General features: G+C 60.9%; 2 protein-coding genes across 3 annotated transcripts; both read left to right on the forward strand.

Annotated features, from left to right (window-relative positions):
- The first annotated feature begins 3,675 nt into the window (after nt 1-3,675).
- Nucleotides 3,676-6,057, forward strand: NMB (neuromedin B). The gene is made up of 3 exons (XM_039912874.1): nt 3,676-3,910; nt 5,237-5,453; nt 5,746-6,057. The coding sequence occupies exons 1-2, from the start codon at nt 3,676-3,678 to the stop codon at nt 5,443-5,445; spliced, it is 444 nt and encodes a 147-aa protein (XP_039768808.1). The 3' UTR covers nt 5,446-5,453; nt 5,746-6,057.
- A 4,921-nt stretch (nt 6,058-10,978) lies between these two features.
- On the forward strand, nt 10,979-19,519 carry WDR73 (WD repeat domain 73). 2 transcript variants are annotated; one of them, XM_029070125.1, is made up of 8 exons: nt 10,979-11,066; nt 13,957-14,024; nt 14,219-14,307; nt 16,062-16,150; nt 16,573-16,637; nt 16,906-17,070; nt 17,280-17,660; nt 18,747-19,519. In XM_029070125.1, exons 1-8 carry the CDS (start codon nt 11,011-11,013, stop codon nt 18,977-18,979), a joined length of 1,146 nt encoding a protein of 381 aa, XP_028925958.1. In that variant the 5' UTR covers nt 10,979-11,010; the 3' UTR covers nt 18,980-19,519. The 2 variants fall into 2 exon arrangements, with proteins under 2 accessions (XP_028925958.1, XP_028925959.1); XM_029070126.1 differs by lacking the exon at nt 10,979-11,066 and adding an exon at nt 11,458-11,490.
- The last annotated feature ends 1,644 nt before the right edge of the window (nt 19,520-21,163 follow it).

Here is a 21,163-nt window from a genome sequence, read left to right on the forward strand (position 1 = left end):
GGGCTCCTGCTTGGACGGCTTTTGACGGGACCACGACCCTGCCCCCTCCCTGCCCGTGATTACCCCGGGCCAGTGGGCCGAAGTCCAGAGCAAATGGCCCATTCTGGGATTCGCTTCCAGGACCAGGTTAAGCCCGGGGTCACGGCTTCTGCTTTCGCCCTGCCCCCCGCTCAACCGCCCTCCTGGGTGCGCGACTGGCCCCGATGAGGATCCGGGACCGGGACGGCCTTCCAGATCTTGTTTCCCCACCACCACGCCTTCCCTGGACGTATCGCGGGGACGACCCCCGGCCCGCTGCCGTCACCTACAGCTCACGGCTTGTCGTGACTCTGTAGCCCCGGCTCTGACCCTGGCATTCTGGGCACCTTGGGCGAGTCTCTGGGCCTCGGTTTCCCCTCTGTAAGTAACCGGGAGACCTCTAGCCCCGGGTCCACCGGGATGCCGGGAAGGGCGTTCGCCTCTGCGTGAGCATTTAGGATACTGTACTTCAGTTTCCTCATCTATACAGTGGGGATAATAATACCTGCCTTTCTACCTCGCGAGGTTGTCATGAGGGCTGAGATGAACTCATTAATGTGAGAGTGCTTTGGGAATAAAAGCCTTAGAGAAAACCAAGGTATTCCCCATCGAGATTGTAATCTCATTATGGGCAGCGAACTTCTTATGTCGTACTCTACTCTCCCAGGCGCTTAGTACAGTGTTCTGCACACAGTAAGAGCTCAATAAGTGGTACTTGTTCAGTGCTTACTAAGTGCGAAGCGCTCTTCTAAGTGCTGAGATAGATACAAGCGAATCAGGCTGGACACGGTCCTTGCCCCAGCGGGGCTCACGTTCTCAATCCCCATTTTACAGAGGAGGGAACCGAGGCCCAGGGAAGGTAAGTGACGCGTCCAAGGTCACGCAACAGACGTGGCAGAGCCAGGAACTGGAAGCAGGACCTTCTGACCTCCAGACCCGAACCCTATCCACTATGCCGCACGAGACCCAAGGGTCCTCCGCTGGATTCCGTGAGGGGGTCGAGGCCGAGTTCCCAATCGCAGAGGAAGAAGTGGGGGTTGGACCGGGACCTCGGAGCTCCTTCCGAAGAGGCCAGGAAGAGGTCGGAGCGGGTCGGGATTGGCCGGCCAGGCCAGACCGCCACTAATACGGCCGCTCTCGCCTCAGCGGCATCTCCGGGGCGAGCGGAGCCCGTCCTGACCGTCCTTGGAGGGCCCGGCCCGTGTCGCCGCCCCTGCGTCGTCCGACTCCGCTCCCGCAGTGAGGCTCAGCTGGGGAGCCGGAGCCGATTTGACCACCGGGGCTCAAACTGCCTCCGGCCACCTGCCTCCCGACCAAGCCGGCATCTCGGCCGGAGGGCGGGAGGCCCGAAGGCCGGTTCTCGGGCTGGGAGCGGGCGGGGAGGGGGCCCGCTGAGAAACAGGACTTGAGGGGCAGTGGCCTCGGCCCCAGGCGCCCCGATGCAACCCCGGGTGGTGACGCCTGCCGTGTGAAGGTCATGTGCCGGGAGAGGGACGGAAGAGATGCCCCAGTGAAGAGCTGGGTGGTGCCCGCAGCGGGGTTCCTGAGGAGTCAACAACGGTCCTGGTTCCCCCTTGTCCCCCTAGCAGCAGTAGAGGGGCTCCGGGGCTGGAGGCCGGGCTCCCCCGCCTACGTGGCTGGGATTAGGGACCACGCTCGGCCCCGGTGGGGGCTCAGGGCACCCCGGGGGAGGAGGTGGGGAGGGGTTGGGATCCGGGGTAGAGGTACCCAACCAGACTCCCCTGCCAGGGAGTGAGGAGTGAGCTGGGTCAAACTGGTCTGGGGTTCCAGGTGCCCAGCTCGCCCCGAGAGGCTCTCACGCCCCCGGTCTGGGGCCCAGTCCTGCCACGGTTCTGGCCGGACTCCGGCTCAGATGGGGGTTGTCGCTACCGAGGCAGGTGGTCCGGGCGAAGATAGACCCGCAGCGGGGCTGGGACAGAGCAGGCTCCCTCCGTAAATTACGGGTCGGATGGGGCAACCCCGGTGCCCGACACTTCCGCTCTGGTGGTGGTTTTCGGTATTTGGTATTATTTGGTGGTTTTCGTTAAGCGTTTACTATGTGCCGAGCACCGTTCTAAGCGCCGGGGGAGATACAGGATAATCGGGTCGTCCCACGTGAGGCTCACCGTTAATCCCCCTTTTCCGGATGAGGTCACTGAGGCCCAGAGAAGTGAAGTGACTCGCCCACGGTCACACAGCTGACGAGTGGCAGAGCCGGGATCCGAACTCATGACCTCTGACTCCCCAGCCCGGGCTCTCTCCACTGAGCCCCGCCGCTTCTCTGTGCCTCGGTGTTCTTTCTGCCTGGTTCTCCCTTGGGCTGAGTTCTCTCTCTGCCTGGATTCTCCCTCTGCCAGGGTCTCTCTCTCTCTCTGTCTGGGTTCATTCGTTCATTCATTCGATCGTATGCATCGAGCGCTTACTATGTGCAGAGCACTGGACTAAGCGCTTGGAAAGTACAGTGCAGCAATGAAGAGAGACAATCCCTGCCCACGACGTGATTGCAGTCTGGGGGGGAGGGGAGGGGGGGCGACAGACATAAATACGAGTAAAGAGGCATCCATATCAATAAATAGAATAAATAGAATTATTAGGTTCTCTGCCTGGGTTCTCTCTCTCCCTCAGTCTCTCTCTCTCTCTCTCTCTGCCAGGTTCTCCGGCTGGGTTGTCTCTGCCTGGGTTCTGTCTCTGCCTGGATCTCTCTCTGCCCGGGTTGCCTGTCCGCCTAGGTTCACTTTCTGCCTGGTCCCCTGCCCGGGTTGTCTCTCTGCCGGAGTTCTCTTTTTCCCTATACGCCCTTCTTCTTTCTACCCCGTGCGTGTCCCCTAGCCGCTTCTCGATCTCCCGCGGCGGCCGCTTTCCCCCCGGGTGGCTCCTCGCCCCCCGACCCCCAATTCCTCCTCCTCTCCATCGAGGACCCGTGCGTCTTGGGCCTCCACCTGACTCTCAGAGCCTCGATTTCCACCTTCCTCCTCCGTCCCTGCCGGCCCCGCCGCTGCCCGTCCGGCCCCGGGGCCCCCTTGGCCCTCCGCCCGCCTTGGCTACCTTCTCCCCGGCTCTCCCTCCCGGCCCCCCGCCCCAGCCGTAATAATAATAACGTCGGTATGTGTTAGGCGCTTACTATGTGCCGGGCACCGTCCTGACACCACCGATGACGACGGGGTCTGGGAAGCGCTTACTCTGGGCCGAGCGCCCGGGGTGGAGACGAGGTGATCGGCTCGTCCCACGTGGGGCTCACGGTCTCCATCCCCATTTTCCGGCTGAGTCCACCGAGGCCCAGAGAAGTTACCAAGGGGTCACGACGATGGTATTTCTTAAGCGCTTTCACCCCCACTCTCCCGATGGGGTGGCCGAGGTCCGGGGAGGTGAAGGGGCTCGGCCCAGGTGCGCCCCGGGGAGGGGGTCGGGCAGGCAGAGGGGAAGGGGGGAGGGGGGCGGGGAAGGTGGGGGGCTGCCCCCGGGAGCGGGGGAAGCGCTGGGGGAAGCGTTGGGGCCGGCGGTGACTCCGCCCCAGCCCGGGCTTTAAAGGAGGCGGCGGCGGGACCCTCCTCCGCATCCTCCCCTGCATCCTCCCCTGCATCCCCTCTTGCGTCCCCTCCCGCATCCCCTCCCGCATCGTCCCCCGGCGGAAGCCCGAGGCCGGGGGTCGGGGCCGCCATGGCCCCCCGGCCGGCCGGACGCCCCCCGCGGAGCTGCCCCCTGGGCCCCCTGGGCCCCCTGGGCCCCCTGGGCTGCCTCCTGGTGCTCGCCCTGCTGGCCGCCACCGCCCCGCTCCGCCAGGACCGGCCCCGGCTCCGCCTCCCCGCCCTCCGCCGCACGGACCCCGACCGCCCCGACCCCCGCGCCGCGCCCCGCATCAGCCTCCAGACCCGAGGAAACCTCTGGGCCACAGGTAGCCCGCCGGACCCGCAGCCCGGACCCGCTCCCGGACCCGCTCCCCGCGCCGGACTCGGGCCCTGGTCCCCTCGGACCCTGCCCGGGCTCCCCCGACCCCGACCCGCGCTCCCCCTGCCCCTGCATGTGCTCCCCCGACCCCAGCTGTGTTCCCCCCTGCGCTCCCCTGACTTCGCCGTGCTCCCCCTGACCTTCGCCGTGCTCCCCCTGCCCCTGCCTGCGCTCCCCTGACCCCAGCTGGGTTTCCCCCTGCCCCTCCTTTGTTCCCCCCGAACCCGGCTGGGCTCCCCCTGACCCTCCCCGTGCTCCCCCGACCGCAGGCCCAGCTCCCCCTTCCCCAGCTGTTCTCCCCCGACTCTCCCTGTGCTCCCCCTCCCCCTCCCTGTGCTCTCCCGACGCCGACCGTGCTCCCCCTGACCCTCCCTGTGCTTCCCCCGACCCTCCCTGTGCTCTCCCGACGCCGACCGTGCTCCCCCTGAGCCTCCCTGTGCTTCCCCCGACCCTCGTTGTGCTCCCCCGACGCCGACCGTGCTCCCCCTGACCCTCCCTGTGCTTCCCCCGACCCTCCCTGTGCTCTCCCGACGCCGACCGTGCTCCCCCTGACCCTCCCTGTGCTTCCCCCGACCCTCCCTGAGCTCTCCCGACGCCGACCGTGCTCCCCCTGAGCCTCCCTGTGCTTCCCCCGACCCTCGCTGTGCTCCCCCGACCCTGCCCGTGGTCCCCCGGCTAGATTGCAGCCACGCTCCTCCCGACCCCAGCCGTGCCTCAGAAAGATCTCGGCGGTGCCCTCCCTGACCCCACCGATTTCTCCCCCCTCCGAACCTCAGCCGGGCCCCTCCTGACTCCGGTCACACTCCCTCCGATCCCGGCAACGCCCTCCGTCCCCACCCCGCGACGGTGGTCCCCTGGCCGCGGGGATCCCCACGCACGGTGGCGGTCGGGGTCCGGGGCCGGGCCAGGGCGGAGGGGGTAGGATCCGTCCTGCCCTGCTCCTCTCTCTCCGGAGTAACGGTGACCCTTTCGAAAATAAAAATTACTTGCCAAGCGCTTACTTCGAGCCGAGCACCGTTCCAAGTGCCGGGGTAGATACAGGATGATCAGATTGGACACAGCGCCTGCCTCATATGGGGCTCCCGGTCTAAGGAGGAGGGGGTAGGATTGAATCCCCCTTTTACAGATGAGGTACAGAGGAGTGAGGTGACGGGCCCAAGGTTGCACGGCGGACTCCCAGGCCCCGGGCTCTCTCCGCCGGTCCATGCCGCGTCCCGATCCTCGACGCCAACTCCCCTTTCCTCCCTCCTCACCTCCTCTGCTTCTCTTCCAGGCCACTTCATGGGAAAGAAGAGCTTAGCGTCCCCCGGCCCCGTCGTCCCGGGCCCCGCCGCCCCCTCCGAGCTGGACTCTCTGCCCTCGATGCCCGCCCCCCGGCTCCTGGCCGCCTTGGGGGAGGCGAGGGGGCAGCCGGGCCGCGGCTTGGGTAAGATCCGGCTGCCGGGGAGAGGTCGGAGCCTGGGCCGGGGGCCCCTGCAATGAGTGCCCAGGTGAGGGGCCCCTCCCCTCCGCGTGCCCTCGCGGCCCTCCGGGCCCGAGCGCGGAAACCGCTCTTCGCCTGCTTAGTCCAGCCCCCGGCCTGGGGTGGGGGGCACGTGGGGGTCCCCGACCTCTGGGCCGCCGGCTTGGGCGGAGGTCGTCCGTCTCCCCCGACCCCTCGGCCGCCGGCTTGGGCGGACGTCGTCCGTCTCCCCCGACCCCTCGCCTCCCCGCGCTGTGTCCCCACCTCGAGCCGTGACCCCGGTGACCTTCTCTTCCTGACGGCGACGCTTCCTCCGGCAGGACCGACGGCGGCCCGTGCGGACGCCCGGCGGATACATCTAGGCCGCTGCCGGGCCCCCGGGCCCTCGGCGGGGCCGTGCGGGGGGCAGAGCCGGCCCGGGGCCCGAGGCCGGCGGAGGAGGGGAGAGCGGAGCGGCGCCGCGGCTCTACCCGTATGATCCACCCCCCCCCGTCACCACGCGGGCCCCCCGGCCGCTCCGGCGATCTGCTGCCAGAGACCCGGAGGAAGCTCCTGCCCCCCACGCTCCCCTTACCCCACCTGTACGGTGCCCCGCTCTCCTGCCTCCACCAGTAAACCCTTCCGTTTGCACAGAACGTGTGAGACTCTCCTTCTGTGGGGTGGGGGAGGCAGGGGACGGGAGGGAGGGTCTCCCCGATCTGGGGAGGCACGGGGTGGAGCGGGGTCAGGCCCGCCGTGCGGAGTCGACGGGTCACGGACGCCGACTCGGGTGGTGCTGGCTTAGTACAGTGCTCCGCCCGTAGTAAGCGCGCGATAGATACTATCGAACGAATGAATGACCTCGGGGTCGACGGATCCCCCCTTCGGGGACCCTCGGTTCCGGGTATGGGGAGACCGGGAGCGAGTGAGGCTGGGCCTCCGGCTCAGGCGGCGGTGACGACGATGATGATGAGAGTATCTGTGAAGCGCTTTGGGCTCGCCAACTCAGCTGGGGCCCGGGGGCACCTCCCCATCCGCCCCCACGGCTGGGACCCGGGGGCACCGGCCACATCCGCACCCGCCGGTGGGACCCGGGGGCACCGGCCACATCCGCCCCCACGGCTGGGACCCCGGGGCACCATCCCATATAATAATAACGATGCTATTTGTTCAGCGCTTCCTATGCCCACGTGCCCGCTGTGCCCATATGCCCATATGCCATATGCCCATATGCCACCTGGGACTCGGCGGCACCATCCCATATGCCCCCCACGGTTGGGACCACGGGGCACCATCCCCTTCACCCCCAGAGCCCCTTCCCATGCTGACCCCGCCAGTCCCTCTGGGGGAGCTAATAATAATAACAAGAATAATGGTATTTGTTAAGCGCTTACTATGTGCCAAGCACTGTTCTAAGCGCTGGGGGAGACACAAGGCTATCAGGTTGTCCCAGGTGGGGCTCACAGTCTTCATCCCCATTTTACAGATGAGGTAACTGAGGCACAGAGGAGTTAAGCAGCGTGGCTCAATGGAAAGAGCCTGGGCTTCGGAGTCAGAGGTCATGGGTTCGACTCCCGGCTCTGCCGCTTGTCGGCTGTGTGACTGTGGGCGAGTCACTTCACTTCTCTGGGCCTCAGTGACCTCATCTGTCAAATGGGGATTAACCGTGAGCCTCACGTGGGACCACCTGATGACCCTGCATCTCCCCCAGCGCTTAGAACAGTGCTCTGCACATAGTAAGCGCTTAACAAACACCAACATTAGAGAAGCAGCGTGGCTCAGTGGAAAGAGCACGGGCTTTGGAGTCAGGGGTCATGAGTTCAAATCCCAGCTCCGCCACTTGTCAGCTGTGTGACTGTGGGCAAGTCACTGTTCTAAGCGCTGGGGTAGACACAGGGGAATCAGGTTGTCCCACGTGGGGCTCACGGTCTTCATCCCCAGTTTACAGATGAGGGAACCGAGGCACCGAGAAGTGAAGTGACTTGCCCAAAGTCACGCAGCTGACAAGTGGCAGTCGGGATTCGAACCCACGATCTCTGACTCCCAAGCCCCTGCTCTTTCCACTGAGCCATGCTGCTTCTCAGCTACCTTCCTGATATACGGCCGACAGACCACTGCTCTCCCTGTCTTGAAGCAGCGTGGTCTAGTGGAAAGACCTTGGGCCTGGGAGTCAGGGGACCTGGGTTCTAATCCCACCTCTATTCTAATAGAATTCTAATAGAATCCTTGATTCTACTTATTGCAATTGTTTTTGTCTGTCCGTCTCCCCCCGCTTAGACTGGAAGCCCGTCAGAGGGCAGGGACTGTCTCTATCTGTTACCCATTTGTCCATTCCAAGCGCTTAGTACAGTGCTCTGCACAAAGGAAGCGCTCAATAAATACTATTGAATGAATGAATGACTCTGCCACACACCTGCTAAGTGACCCTGGACAAGTCACTTCACTTCTCTTTGCCACAGTTCCCTCATTTGCACAGTGAGAATTTATTACCTGTTCTCCCTCCTGTTTAGACTGTGGGACCTGATTATCTTGTAGCTAACCCAGCGCTTAGTACAGGGCTTGGCACTTAGTAAGTGTTGGTATTTGTTATTTGTTAAGCGCTTACTATGTGCCGAGCACTGTTCTAAGCGCCGGGGTAGATACAGGGTAATCAGGTTATCGCGGAGAAGCAGCGTGGCTCAGTGGAAAGAGCACGGGCTTTGGAGTCAGGGCTCATGAGTTCGAATCCCAGCTCTGCCACTTGTCAGCTGTGTGACTGTGGGCAAGTCACTTAACTTCTCTGTGCCTCAGTTCCGTCATCTGTAAAATGGGGATTAAGACTGTGAGCCCCACGTGGGACGACCTGATTCCCCTGTGTCTACCCCAGCGCTTAGAACAGTGCTCGGCACATAGTAAGCGCTTAATAAATACCAACATTATTATTATTATTAGGTTGTCCCACGTGAGGCTCACAGTCTTCATCCCCATTTTACAGATGAGGTTACTGAGGCACAGAGAAGTGAAGTGACTTGCCCACAGTCACACAGCTGACAAGTGGCAGAGCCGGGAGTCGAACCCATGACCTCTGACTCCGAAGCCCAGGCTCTTTCCACTGAGCCACGCTGCTTCTCCCAGAATAAGAATAAGACTGAGCCCCACGTGGGGCAGGGACTGCGTCCAACCTGATAAGCTTGTATCTGCCTTAGGGCTTAGCACAGTGTTTGGCACATAGTAAGTGTTTAAACAAGTCCCATAAAAAAAGTAAGCGCTCAGTAAGTACTGTAAGCTTATTGTGAGCGGGGGTTGTCTCTCTTTACTGCTGTATTGTGCTCTCCCAAGCGCTTAGTACAGAGCTTTGCACTCAGCAAGCACTCAATAAATGTGATTGAATGAATGAATGAAGGGATTGACTAGAGAAGCAGCGTGGTTTAGTGGCAAGAGCCCGGGCTTGGGAGTCGGAGGTCGTGGGTTCTAATCCTGACTCCGCCACTTGTCAGCCGTGTGACTTTGGGCAAGCCACTTCACTTCTCTGGGCCTCAGTTCCCTCATCTGTAAAATGGGGATGAAGACTGGGAGCCTCACGTAGGACAGCCTGATCACCTTGTATCTCCCCAGCGCTTAGAACAGTGCTGCGCACGTAGTAAGTGCTTAACAAAATACCGTCATTATTATTACTATGGAAGCAGCGTGGCCTAGTGGCAAGAGCCCGGGCTTGGGAGTCAGAGGGTGTGGGTTCTAATCCCCCCTCCTCCACTTCTCAGCTGGGTGACTTTGGGCAAGTCACTTCGCTTCTCTGGCCCTCAGTTCCCTCATCTGTAAAATGGGGATGAAGCCTGTGAGCCCCAAGTGGGACAACCTGATCACCTTGTATCTCCCCTGGTGCTTAGAACAGTGCTTGGAACCTAGTAAGCGCTTAACAAACACCATTATTATTATTATTATTATTATTATTATTATTAAGCGCACCACAGAACCTGGCTCGGAGACCAGGCAAGGGAGGGGCGGGAGACGGCTCCCGGAAGCCCCGCCCCCAGAACACAATAATAATAATAATAATAATGTTGGTATTTGTTAAGCGCTTACTAGGTGCCGAGCACTGTTCTAAGCGCTGGGGTAGACATAGGGGAATCAGGTTGTCCCACGTGGGGGGGTCACGGTCTTAATCCCCATTTTACAGATGAGGGAACTGAGGCACAGAGAAGTGAAGTGACTTGCCCACAGTCACACAGCCGACAAGTGGCAGAGCTGGGATTCGAACTCATGAGCCCTGACTCCAAAGCCCGTGCTCTTTCCACTGAGCCACGCTGCTTCTCCAATAATTGTGTAATTGTGTAATAATAATACTATTGCACATAGTAAGCGCTTAACAAATGCCATCATCATTATTATTATTGTATAATATATAATAATACTAATAATAATAATGTTGGTATTTGTTAAGCGCTTACTCTGTGCCAAGCACTGTTCTAAGCGCTGGGGGAGATACAGGGTAATCAGGTTGACCCCCGTGGAGCTCCCACTCTTCATCCCCATTTTAATAATAACAATGATGGCATTTGCTAACTGCTTACTAGGCACCAAGCACTGTTCTGAGCGCTGGGGAGGATACAAGGAGATCAGGTTGCCCCACGTGGGGCTCCCAGTCTCCAACCCCATTTTCCAGAGGAGGTAACTGAGGGCCAGAGAAGTGAAGTGACTTGCCCCCAGTCACCCAGCTGACAAGTGGCAGAGGCTGCATTCGAACCCATGACCTCTGACTCCAAAGCCCGGGCTCTTGCCACTGAGCCACGCTGCTTCTCAATAATAACGTTGGTATTTGTTAAGCGCTTACCCTGTGCCGAGCACCGTTCTAAACGCTGGGGGAGAGACAGGGTCATCGGGTGGTCCCACGTGAGGCTCACAGTTAATCCCCATTTTAATAATAATCATAACGTTGGTATTTGTTAAGCGCTTACTATGTGCAAAGCACTGTTCTAAGCGCTGGGGGAGATACAGGGGAAGGAGGTTGTCCCACGTGAGGCTCCCGGTCTTCATCCCCATTTTACAGATGAGGGAACTGAGGCCCAGAGAAGTGAAGTGACTCGCCCCCCAGTTATCCAGCTGACAAGCAGGGTCATCAGGCTGTCCCATGTGAGGCTCACAGGCTTCATCCCCATTTTACAGATGAGGTCACCGAGGCCCAGAGAAGTGAAGTGACTTGCCCCAAGTCACCCAGCTGGTTGCCATTGTTCTTGTCTACCCGTCTCCCCCGATTAGACCGTGAGCCCGTCCAAGGGCAGGGACTGTCTCTAGCTCTTACCCATTTGTCCATTCCAAGCGCTTAGTCCAGTGCTCTGCACCGAGTAAGCGCTCAATAAATACTATTGAATGAATGAATGCCAAGCGCCGGAGGTGGGATTCGAACCCCCGACCTGGGCCTCCCCCGCCGGGGCCGTCTCCCCTGAGCCCCGGCCGCAGCAGGCGGGGTCCGGGGAGGGGAGGAGGGGGCGGGGCCGAGCGGAGGCTTCAGGGCGCAGGCGCGGCCCGGCTCGGCCCGGCCCGGCCCGGCGCCTCTCCCCGCGGCCGGCAGGGGGAGCCCGGGAGGAGGGGCGGAAGTGACGTAGCGGAAGTCCGCTCTCCGGGCCCAAATGGCGGCCGGGCCCGGAGCCATGGAGGGGGACTGGCTGTTCGACTCGCTGCGCCTGTGAGTGGAGCTGGGGGGCTTCGTCCTCCCTCCGTCCTCCTCCTCCCTCCGTCCTCCTCCTCCCTCCGTCCTCCTCCTCCCTCCGTCCTCCTCCTCCCTCCTCCCTCCTCCTCCCTCCCAGCCCCCCCTCAGGCCGTCGAGGGCAGAGGTCATGGGTTCGAATCCCGCCCCTCACCAGCTTTGGGCCTGACCGCTCTGGGCCTCAGTGGCCTCATCTGTCAAATGGGCATGAAGACTGGGAGCCCCGCGGGGGACCACCTGATGACCCGGTCTCTCCCCCAGCGTTTAGAACAGTGCTCGGCACCTAGGAAGCGCTTAACAAAGACCAACATTCTTCTTCTTCTTCTTCTCTCTGCCTCAGTGACCTCATCTGTCAAATGGGCGTGAAGACTGGGAGCCCCACGGAGGACAACCTGATGACCCTGTATGGCCCCCAGCGTTTAGAACAGTGCTCGGCACAGAGGAAGCGCTTAGCGAATGCCAACATTATTATTCTCTGGGCCTCAGTGACCTCATCTGGAAAATGGGGATTAACTGGGAACCTCACGTGGGACCACCTGATGACCCTGTATCTCCCCCAGCGCTTAGCACGGTGCTCTGCACATAGTAAGCGCTTAAATACCAACGTTATTATTAGTATAATGTCACTTCACGTCTCTGGGCCTCAGTTCCTTCATCTGTAAAATGGGAATGAAGACGGTGAGCCTCCCGTGGGACCACCTGATGACCCTGTATCTCCCCCAGCGCTTAGAACAGTGCTCTGCACAGAGTAAGCGCTTAACAAAGATCAACATGATTATTATTAAGCAGTGGAGTTGACATTCGAACCCATGACCTCAGACTCCTAAGCTTGGGCTCTTTCCCCTGAGCCACGCTGCTTCTCATTATCTTGTAATAATAATGATAATAATGTTGGTATTTGTTAAGCGCTTCCTATGTGCAGAGCACTATTCTAAGCGCTGGGGAAGATACAGGGGAAAGAGGTGGTCCCACGTGAGGGTCCCGGTCTTCATCCCCATTTGACAGATGAGGGAACTGAGGCACAGAGGAAGTGAAATGACTTGCCCAAGGTCACACAGCTGATACGCGGCGGAGCCGAGATTCGAACCCATGACCTCTGACCCCCAAGCCCAGGCTCTTTCCGCTGAGCCACACTGCTTCTCATTATCCTGTATAATAATGATAATAATATTGGTATTTGTTAAGCGCTTACTCTGTGCAGAGCACTGTTCTGAGCGCTGGGGGAGATACAGGGGAACGAGGTTGTCCCACGTGAGGCTCACAGTCTTCATCCCCATTTTACAGAGCTTGTATTAACCCCCTGCATTTAGAACAGCGCTCGCCACATAGTAAGCGCTTAAGAAATACCATCATCGTTACTATTATTAACTTCTCTGGGCCTCAGTGACCTCATCCATCAAATGGGGATGAAGACTGGGAGCCCCACGTGGGACAACCTCATTAACTTGTATAAGCCCCAGCACTTAGAACAGTGTTCGGCACATAGGAAGCACTTAAATACCATCATCGTTATTATTATTATTAATCCCGGCTCCACCACTTTCATTCATTCAATCATATCTGTTCAGCGCTTACTATGTGCAGAGCACTGGTCTAAGCGCTTGGAATGCACAGTTGGGCAACAGATAGAGACCGTCCCTTTCATTCATTCATTCATTCATTCAATAGTATTTATTGAGCGTTTACTATGTGCAGAGCACTGGACTAAGCGCTTGGAATGAACACGTCGGCAACAGATAGAGACGGTCCCTGCCGTTTGACGGGCTTACGGTCTAATCGGGGGAGACAGACAGCAGAACAAAACAAGTAGGCAGCAATATCATCAAAATAGATCAATAGAATCATAAATATAGACCCATCATTAATAAAAGAGATTAATAATGATGGTATCTGTTAAGCGCTCACTCTGTGCCAAGCACTCTTCTAAGCACTGCAGTAGGTACACGATAATCAGGTCGTCCACGTGCACTGGCTTATTTCCCGTTTGACAGTGGGAGTAACCGAGGCACTGAGAAGTGAAGTGACTTGCTCAAGGTCACACAGCAGACAAGGGGCGGAGCTGGGATTAGAACCCAGATCCTCTTGATTCCCAAAGTCTGTGTTCTTGTCACTAGGCCATGCTGCTTCATTCATTCATTCAATCGTATCTATTGAGCGCTTACTGTGTGCAGAGCAATGTACTAAGCGCTTGGAAAGTACAGTTGGGCAACAGATAGAGACAATCCCTGCCCAACGATGGGCTCAGAGTCTAGAAGGGGGGAGACAGACAGCAAAACAAAACGAGTAGACGGGCATTCAATAGTGTATTGAAGCAAGTGTTTCTCACCTGTCTGCTGTGCAACCTTGGGCAAGCCACGTAGCTTCTCTGGGCCTCAGTTCACTCATCCGTAAAATGGGGATTAAGGCTGTGAGCCCCACGTGGGAGCCGGTCATTGATCAGGGATGGTCTCTACCTGTTGCCGGATCGTCCGTTCCAAGTGCTCAGTCCAGCGCTCTGCACATAGTAAGCGCTCAATAAATACGATTGAATTCATGACCACCCGGTCACCTGGCTCAGTGGAAAAAGCCCGGGCTTGGGAGTCAGAGGTCATGGGTTCGAATTCTGGCTCTGCCACTTGTCAGCTGTGTGACCGTGGGCAAGACATTTCACTTCTCTGTGCCTCCTCTGTAAAATGGGGATTAAGACCGCGAGCCTCACGTGGGGCAACCTTGATGACCCTGTATCTCCCCCAGCGCTTAGAACGGTGCTGTGCACATAGTAAGCGCTTAACAAATACCAACATTATTATTATTATTACCCCAGTGTTTAGAACAGTGCGTGGCTCCCAGTAAGCGCTTAACAGATGCCGTCGTTATCGTTCCCCCTCAGGTACAAGGATCTCCACGCCTTCGAGCTGCAGGGGCCCACGCGAGCCATCGAGTGGACAGGAGACAAGAGTAACTCTCCGCCCTCGGCCCGAATCGGCCCTCCTGCCGCCCGCGGGAACCGGACCCGCCGAGACCCCGGCCCGGGCGCCTCCTTTCACCGGGGCTCCCCGAGGGTGGGACTAAGATGGGGATCCCCGGGGCTCCCCGGAGCGGGGGGTGGGAGCGACCGGGGGCCTAGCCCGGATGCTGCTCTCTCTTGCCAGGTATCTGTGTCGCGGGGTGTGAGCATCAGAAAAAGAATGAGATTCTCCAGCTCCTTCTCCCCCCTAAACTCTGTGCTCAGGAGAAGCAGGTACAGGGAGAAGAGGGGCCGGGGCGGTTGGGGGGCCGGGGGGGGGGGGGGAATCCCGGCCTCAGACCCTACAGCAGAGGCTGCCTCGCCCAGGCAACGGGGGGACGCTGGAAGGGGAAGAGTTGGGCCGGATCAGGGGATCGGTGCCTGGGTCAGCGGGGCCAGGGGGCCTGAATAACGTTGGTATTTGTTAAGCGCTTACTACGTGCAGAGCACCGTTCTAAGCGCTGCGGGAGATACAGGGTCATCGGGTTGCCCCACGTGAGGCTCACGGTCTTCATCCCCATTATCCAGATGAGAGAACTGAGGCACAGAGAAGTGAAGTGACTCGCCCGCAGTCAGCTGACAAGTGGCAGAGCCGGGATTCGAACACATGACCTCGGACTCCCAAGCCCGGGCTCTTTCCACTGAGCCACTCTGCTTCAGCTTCTGCCTGAGCAGTGGTTAGCTCGTTCATTCATTCATTCAGCATTCATTCAATAGTATTTATTGAGCGCTTCCTATGTGCAGAGCACTGGACTGAGCGCTTGGAATGGACAGTTCGGCAACAGATAGAGACAATCCCTGCCCGATGACGGGCTCACGGTCTAATCGGGGGAGACGGATGGGCAAAACAAGACAACATAATCACGATAAATAGAATGAAGGGATTGGACACCTCATTCACAAAGTAAATAGGGTAATAAAAATCTAGACAAATGAGCAGAGTGCCGAGGGGAAGGGAGAGGGGGAGGAGCGGAGGGAAAGGGGGCTCAGCTGAGGGGAGGCGAAGGGGGAGCAGAGAGGGAGCAGAGGGAAAAGGCGAAGCTCAATCTGGGAAGGCCTCTTGGAGGAGCTGTGTACAGAGCACTTGGAGTGTACAGAGCACCGTACTAGACGCTCGGAAGAGTGTAACACTAAGCGGACACATTCCCTGCCCGCGACGAACTGACAGTCTAGCCCGTCCTCCTCCACCTCTCTGACAGGCCCCGAGCTGCAGCTCTCCAACTCCTTGGGACTTCTTTCCCACTGTCGTCCTTTTTTTTCCGGTGTCTGTTAAGCACTTACTATGCGCCAGGCACCTTATTAAGCACTGGGTAGATACAAGATAATCAGGTTGGACACAGTGCACGTCCCACTTGGGGCCCACAGCTTTATTCCCCCATTTTACAGGTGATGTAACTGAGGCACAGAGAAGTGAAGTGATCTGCCCAAGGTCACGCTGCCGACACTGGGCAGAGCCGGGACTAGAACCCAGCTCCTCTGTCTCTGAGACCCACGCTCCATCCAGTAGGCCACGCTGCTTCTCCTGCACCCTCAACCAACCAATCAGTCGTATTTATCGAGCGCTTACTGTGTGTGCGGAGCACTGGACTGAGCGCTCGGGAAAGTATCATGCAGCAGACGCGTTTCCTGCCCACAATGAGGTTACAGTCCAGAGTGGGAAACGTATTAGTATAAATAAATTACGGATATGTACCTAAATGGGGAGGATTAAAGGGAGTAAGTCAGGGCGACGCAGAAGGGGGTGGAAGGAAAGGAAAAGAGGGTGTATCAGGGAAGACCTCCTGGAGGAGGTGTGCTTTTAATAAGGTTTTGAAGGCGGGGAGAGATCCCCCGTAGCTTTCCCCTCCCTCGGCCCCCCGGATCTCCCCGTGCCCTCCCTCCCACTCTCCCAGGGGGATTGGGCTGGTCCCTTTTGGGGAGCCCCCGGGGAGGCGACGGAGGAACTGCTTGAAGACGGGCACGTCTGAGCACCTTTTGGTTTCCTTGAGGGCTTGTGCCCGGACAGAGACTTCAGGGTGGAGCGTGGAGGCTTCTCGGGCCGGCCGGTGTACAACCTGAAACGTATACCAGACTCCAGGTACGCTGGGCCGGGCGCCTCTTGAGCTTTTTCGGTCAGAGAGCCGGGTACCCTTCGCGGGTCTCTGGTACCTGTGGTGTCCCGGGGAAGGGGGGCGTGAGGGAGGAGAGGGGACGAGACCAGGGAGAAGAGGTGAATGGAGGCGTCGTGGGCGGGGGGAGAGTTAGGGGTGTCGGATGGCCCTCGCTGGGTCCCTGGGGGGAGGGAGAGGGGAGAGTCACGGGTGTTGGTCCGGGTGGGTCACTGGGGGAGAGGCGGGGATGATGAAGAGGGGAGAGTCGGGGGTGTGGGATGGTCTAGTTCCGGAGGACGTCCAGCACACGGGCCCGCCGGGTATCCTGGGGGCCCCGTCGGAGAGGGATGGGCCGAGGGGCCTCCCCGGGGCGGCCTCGCTCAGAGTCTCCTGTCCTCGCCTGGCCCAGGCTGCTGGTTACGAGCGGCCCCCCGGGCGGTGCCCTGCAAGTCTGGGAAATGGCGGAGGACAGTGGTGAGTGTGTCTGCATCTCGGCCCCCCGCCCCGAGCTGCCTCCGGGAGGGTGGGCACGCTGGGGGCGGGAAGGCGGGTGCTACCGGGGGCCGTCCGACCCCGCTGCTGCTGCCTTCCTTCCCCGGGGGGTGGCCGGGGGAGCTGGTGGTCCAGAGCCCTCTGTTGTCCGTTGTGGCCTTGGAGCTGGGCGGCTGGGGTGGGCGCGGGTGCTGCGGGCCGCCTTCCTTGAAGAAGCCCCCCTCATGGGGTCCCGCTGCCCTCCCCCAAGATGTCATCCGAGCCGCGAGCACCGTCGGCACCGGGGCGGCCGCCGGGGGCCCGTGGCCCAGGATCGCCGCCACCGTCGGCCGGGCCCCCGGGGTGGTCCACGGGGCCAGACTCAGCGACGTGCAGGTCACCGAGGTGGAGTCGCGGGCCGTCGTCTTCAGGGCAGGTACCGACAGCGGGCCCGGCCCGGCTCGCGGGCCCCTTCCCCCTCCGCGCCTCCCACCTCCTCGGTCCGGCTTCCGCCGGGCATCCGCCGGGCCAAGGGAGCCCGGTGAACCCCCCGCCTCCCTCCAGACCTGCCCCCCACCCCCCTCCCTGCCCCTTCGCCTAGCCGAGCCGGGGGCAAACCCTCCTCCCGCGCTTGCCGCTCTCCAGGGCTGAGCGGCGACGACGAAGTGAGCAGTCTCCAGGTCCTGGACGCGGACACCTTCCTCCTCTGCTCTGCGTCGGGGAGGCTCGGCCTGCTGGACCTCCGCCAGGCCCCGGGGACCCCGGCGAGCCTGGGACCCGTCCCCGGGCCCGCCGGGGAGCGCTGGTGCGCTGGGGCCCGCGACCGGGCCGGGGGCGGCGCGGGCGGCCCGGACCCCGCCGTCGCCAGCCTCTCCTCGGGAGGGCAGCTGCGGATCACCGACCTGCGGAACCCGCGGCGGCCCGCGTGGCGGGCCCGCCGCCCGGGGACCGCCGTGCCCGGCGCGGACGGGGAGCTGCTGCAGGTGACCTGGGCTCCGGCTCTGGACGGCTGCCTGGCTGTTTCAGGTAGGGTGGAGCCGGGCGTCGGGACGTCGACCTGGTACTTGCAGCCGCCAGCGTAGTCCTTTCCAGGCTCAGCGTGCCCCTCGCCCCTCAGTCTGGCCCTGGCCTCGGCCCCCACCCCGGGGTCTCAGGTGACTCCTGCTGCCTCCCAGCACGCACGGCAGAACCCCCTGCCCCCGGGGCACCCGGGGACGTCGGCCCTGCCGCCCTCCCCTCCCTGCCCGCAGCCCAGCTCCTCCAGCCCCGGGAGTTTTGCCTGCCGTTAGGACAGAGGCCCCCCGGCCAAGACCGTGGGCAAGTCAGCGGGCAGAGCAGGCCAGTGCCCCCCAGTCCAGCCCCGGGGGGTGGCAGAACACAGACGAGGGTCTCGTGGGCTGGGTGGGGCCTTCGGGAAGCGGCGTGTGGCCTAGCGGAAAGAGCCGGGGCCTGCAGGTCAGAGGGACCTGGGTTCTAATTCCGGCTCCGCCGCTGGCCCGCCGGACCCCGGACAAGTCTCCCGACTTCTCTGCTTCCATTTCCTTAACGCGTAACGGGGATGCCGTACCTGTTTTCTCTCTTCGACCGGGAGGCCCATCTGGGACCGGGGTGTGTCCGAGTGGGGACAGCGACTTCTGTCTCCCCCAGTGCTTAGAACAGCGCTTGGCACGTCGTAAGCATTAAAGAAATAATTATCATTCTCGTAATTTTTTAACGGTATTTGTTAAGCACCTGCTGTGTACCAGGCACTGTGCCAAGCGCGGGGCTAACTACGAGGTAATCACGATGGATGCAGTCCCCGTCCCGGGCCCACGGTGTTAATCGCCATTTTACAGATGAGGTGACCGAGGCCCAGAGGAGCCAAGTGACCTGCCCGAGGTCACACGGCAGGGAAGTGGCGGAGCGGGGATTAGAGGCCAGGTCCTTCTGCCTCCCGGAGCCCGAGCCCGAGCCCGTGCTCTAGCCGCTAGGCCACGCCGCCCCTCTGTTTTCCCAAGAGCCCAAAGCCCCCCTCACCCGGCTTCTTTGTATAGTGGAGGTCCACAGCCCCGATTTCCGGGTTCGGTCCCCAGGCCTGGAGCCTCGCTTCCAGCCACCTGTGCTCCTCTCCAGGGCTCGATGGCACCGTCGAAGTCTACGACACCACGGCCGCCCCAGGGGACGGAGCGGAGCCGCTGTTCGTGCACAGGGGTCACCTCTTCATGGCCCCCGACGGCCCAGGGGAGATCCCGCCGCCGGTCACTGCCCACACCTGGCACCCCTGGCGCCCCAGAACGCTGCTGTCGGCGGCCGCCGACGGCTCCCTGCACGTGTGGGACTGGACGGACCCTCGGGCCGCCGGCTGACGTGGCCTCCCGCTCCCGGCGGGAGGGAGGAAGGAGCTGGGCCCGCTCCCCGAGAGGGTGGGCGTCCTCCTCCTGCCACCTGGGGCCCACCGACCCCGGAGCCCAGGAGTCCCATCTCCGTCCCCTGCCTCGGTCCCGGGACGTGAAATCCAGCTGAAGGGCGGGACCCCCGTTCCGGGCTCGGGTCGGGGTGGGCGGGCCGGGCCCCAGAGCCAGCCCCTGCCCTGGCAGCGGTGGCGACGGAGGGCAGCAACCCTCCCGGCCCCTGAGGAGCACGCGGAAGCCGCTTGCTCTGGGCGGCAACTGGGCCGCGGTCACCCGGCACCTCCGGTCCTGAGCTCGGAGCCCCCCGCCGCCGCCGCCGCCGCCGGAGTGAGGTTGGTCAAGGGGCGTCGCTGGAGGAGGGAGCCTGAGCGGACTCGGCCCGGGTCCAGCGCAGGGGCAGGAGCCGAGGCCTCCGACCCTCACGCCGTGGACCTCGCTCCCCCTCGTGCCCAAGGGTCTGACTACCCTCGCCTCGAATAAACGGTCTCCAGCGTATTCTGTGCTTGGTGCTGGTGGCGAAAGGCCAGGGGCTGCTTAGAAGGGACGGGGGCATCCACAGCCACTTCCTGGAGGGCTTCGGACAAGGACTGGTGCGTGCCGGACCCCGGGGCAGCTCTCCTCCCAGCCCTCGGACTATCTTTTGTTTTTGTAAATGGTATCTGTTAAACGCTTCGCTGCGTGTTGGGCCCTGTTCTGAGAGCTGGGGTAGATCCAGAGTAATCAGGTCCCACATGGGGTTTTCGGTCTTAATCCCCATTTTACAGATGAGGTAACCGAGGGCCAGAGAAGCGAAGTGACTCGCCCAGAGTCACACAGCGGGCAAGTGGCGGAGCGGGGATCAGAACCCAGGACTCGCCGACTTCCGGGCCCTCGCTCTGTGCACTAGACGATGCTGCTTCTCTGTGCGTACGTGTATATCACGCGTCTACTCGTACGTGTAGAGGAGGTGGCGGGGGGAGAGCGAGGAGGTTGGTGGGCTCCTGCTGTTGGCCCGATGGATGGGGTGATGTCCGTGTGGGGACAGAGTTGTGGATCCCCGGCCTGGCAGCCCTTGCAGCGGTCTGCCAGTCAGTACTTATTGACCACCCCGGGCCCCCCTAAACCTGGAGAAGGGCCGGGCTGCTCTTCTGGGCTTCGGAAAGTGAGAGTTGTTTCGGGGGGGGGGGGGGGAGTTTCCTGTTGGGACTGTCGCCGGGGTCCTCGTCCGGGAGGAAAATCCCCGGAGAGCAACGTTCCCTTAAACACCCACCACATCAGACTCCCTTCGGGCCGCGGCTAGAGGTTGCCAGGCCCCCAGAATCCTCTCAGGGGCAGGGGGACAGAGGGGTTTTTGTGATAAGTGTCGGCCGGAGGCGTAGACGGGTTGGCACGCAAACCCGAAGTGACCACGCTGGAATGGGGCCCAACTGGTCCTCCCAGCCCTGGGGCGGTGATGAAATAATCAGGGATCTGCGTAGCCCCGGGGAACGACTCAGAGCCTCAGCCTCTTTGGGGGTTAAGGGCGGTGGAGCCCACCATCCGGGGCCCAAGTGATAGTAATAATGATAGTTATGGTACTTGGTAAGCGCTTACTATATGCCAAGCACTGTTCTCAGCACTGAGGTAGATACAAGTTAATTGGATTGGACACGGGGATTACACTCTTCATCCCCACTTTACAGATGAGGTCGCCGAGGCCCAGAGAAGTGAATGATAATAGTGTTTATTAAGCGCTTCCTATGTGCCAGGCGCTGGGGTGGATACAAGCAAATCGAGTTGGACACAGTCCCTGTCCCACGTGGGGCTCACAGCCTCGATCCCCATTTTAAAGATGAGGGAACTGAGGCCCAGGGAAGTGCAGTGATTTGCCCAAGGTCACACAGCAGACCAGTGGCGGAGCCAGGATTAGAACCCAGGTCCTTCCGACTCCCAGGGCCAGGCTCCAGCCACGAGATCCAAACCCTTCAATGTAGGCTCGTGCAACCCTGGTCTCTTTGGAGGAGTTTACGTTCCTCCAGGGACAGGCTGCCCTCTTGTACTCACGTCTTCTAACAGCCGGCTTGCAGCTTGCTCAGTTAAGCGGTGATATTTATTGAGCCCCTACTGCCCGTGCAACACGCTGACGCTTCACTTGACAGTAATAATAATAACTGGTATTCG

This window comes from Ornithorhynchus anatinus, chromosome 8 (genome assembly GCF_004115215.2).
Source record: "Ornithorhynchus anatinus isolate Pmale09 chromosome 8, mOrnAna1.pri.v4, whole genome shotgun sequence".
Classification (NCBI taxonomy): domain Eukaryota; kingdom Metazoa; phylum Chordata; class Mammalia; order Monotremata; family Ornithorhynchidae; genus Ornithorhynchus; species Ornithorhynchus anatinus.

Bases quoted from the DNA above. Each gene is read 5' to 3' on its own strand.
- NMB (XM_039912874.1), top strand. From the start codon at position 3,676: ATGGCCCCCCGGCCGGCCGGACGCCCCCCGCGGAGCTGCCCCCTGGGC. The intron at 3,911-5,236 runs GTAGCCCGCCGG...CTTCTCTTCCAG, and splicing joins AGGAAACCTCTGGGCCACAG to GCCACTTCATGGGAAAGAAG.
- WDR73 (XM_029070125.1), top strand. From the start codon at position 11,011: ATGGCGGCCGGGCCCGGAGCCATGGAGGGGGACTGGCTGTTCGACTCG. The intron at 16,151-16,572 runs GTACGCTGGGCC...CGCCTGGCCCAG, and splicing joins AAACGTATACCAGACTCCAG to GCTGCTGGTTACGAGCGGCC. The intron at 17,661-18,746 runs GTAGGGTGGAGC...GCTCCTCTCCAG, and splicing joins CGGCTGCCTGGCTGTTTCAG to GGCTCGATGGCACCGTCGAA.